At 52.1% G+C, this 954-nt stretch overlaps 1 protein-coding gene across 1 annotated transcript in view; it reads left to right on the top strand.

Moving 5' to 3' along the window:
• LOC119592267 (single-minded homolog 2-like) overlaps positions 1–954 on the top strand; it is a gene marked incomplete at both ends in the record, with an annotated part of 148,326 nt that overhangs the window by 98,840 nt on the left and 48,532 nt on the right. Inside the window, 1 exon segment of the mRNA XM_037941096.1 lies at positions 31–219. Coding sequence (XP_037797024.1) covers positions 31–219 — 189 coding nt within the window.

The following is a 954-nucleotide window of genomic DNA, read 5'->3' as shown; positions in this document are numbered from 1 at the left end:
CTAACGCCCCCCCGTCTCTCTCCCCTTCAGGAGGACCTCCTGATCCACGGCGACAGCGTCTACGACATCATCGACAAGCAGGACCACGCGGCCGTGCAGGCGGAGCTCGTCAGGGGGGCGCAGACAGCCACCGCCGCCCACGAGGAGGACCGCCTCTTCCTCTGCAGGATGAACGTGTCCAGGAACGCCCGCAGGCAGATGAGGTTCGGGGACCAGAAGGTGAGGCGGGGAAGGGTAGGGGAGTAAGGGGAGGAAAGGGGTTAAGGGAGGAGGGTTAGGGGAAGGTAGGAGAGTTAGGGGAGGAGGAAAGGGTTAGGGAAGAGGAGGAGGATTAGGGGAAGGTTCCTAGGAGGGTTAGGGAAAGGGGCGAGGATTGGGTAAAGGTAGGAGAGTAAGGGGACGAAGGGGAGGGTGCAGAGAGGGTAGCGAAGGGGTTAAGGGAAGGAAGGGGAGTTAGGGAAGGAGATAAGGGGTAAGGAAGGGCTTAAGGGAAGAGGTAAAGAAAGGAGAATCAGGGAAAGGTAGGAGGATTAGCGAAGGATGTGACGAAAGGGGGATGAGGATAAGTCAGAGGATTGGAAAAAAAAAGGAAAATTAGGCAAAGCGGCGAGTGCTAAGGGGCAGTGAGGGAAAGGGGGGAGTTAAGAGAGGAGATAGGGAAAAGACTGGAGTGAGGGGCAAGGGGAGAGAGAGTGCAGAAGGGGATAAAGAGGAAAGAGGAGGGAGCAGAGATCACATAATTAGCTACTGGAATGGTGGATGATATACAAACAGGCGAGAGAAATGAAAACAAAGAAAAAAAGGGGAAAAAAACTATCCAAAAACAGGTAGATAATTCCCCGAGAGTAGATCTAGGGACGAAATGAAATGAAACAAGAAAAGGATCTCAAAAGTTGAGTAAAGAACAGATAGACATTCTTAACAATCTACGAAAGAGGAACAGAAATGTTACTC

Source organism: Penaeus monodon, chromosome 30 (assembly GCF_015228065.2).
Source record: "Penaeus monodon isolate SGIC_2016 chromosome 30, NSTDA_Pmon_1, whole genome shotgun sequence".
Taxonomy (NCBI): Eukaryota; Metazoa; Arthropoda; class Malacostraca; order Decapoda; family Penaeidae; genus Penaeus; species Penaeus monodon.
This window is presented reverse-complemented; position numbering and strand designations above follow the sequence as displayed.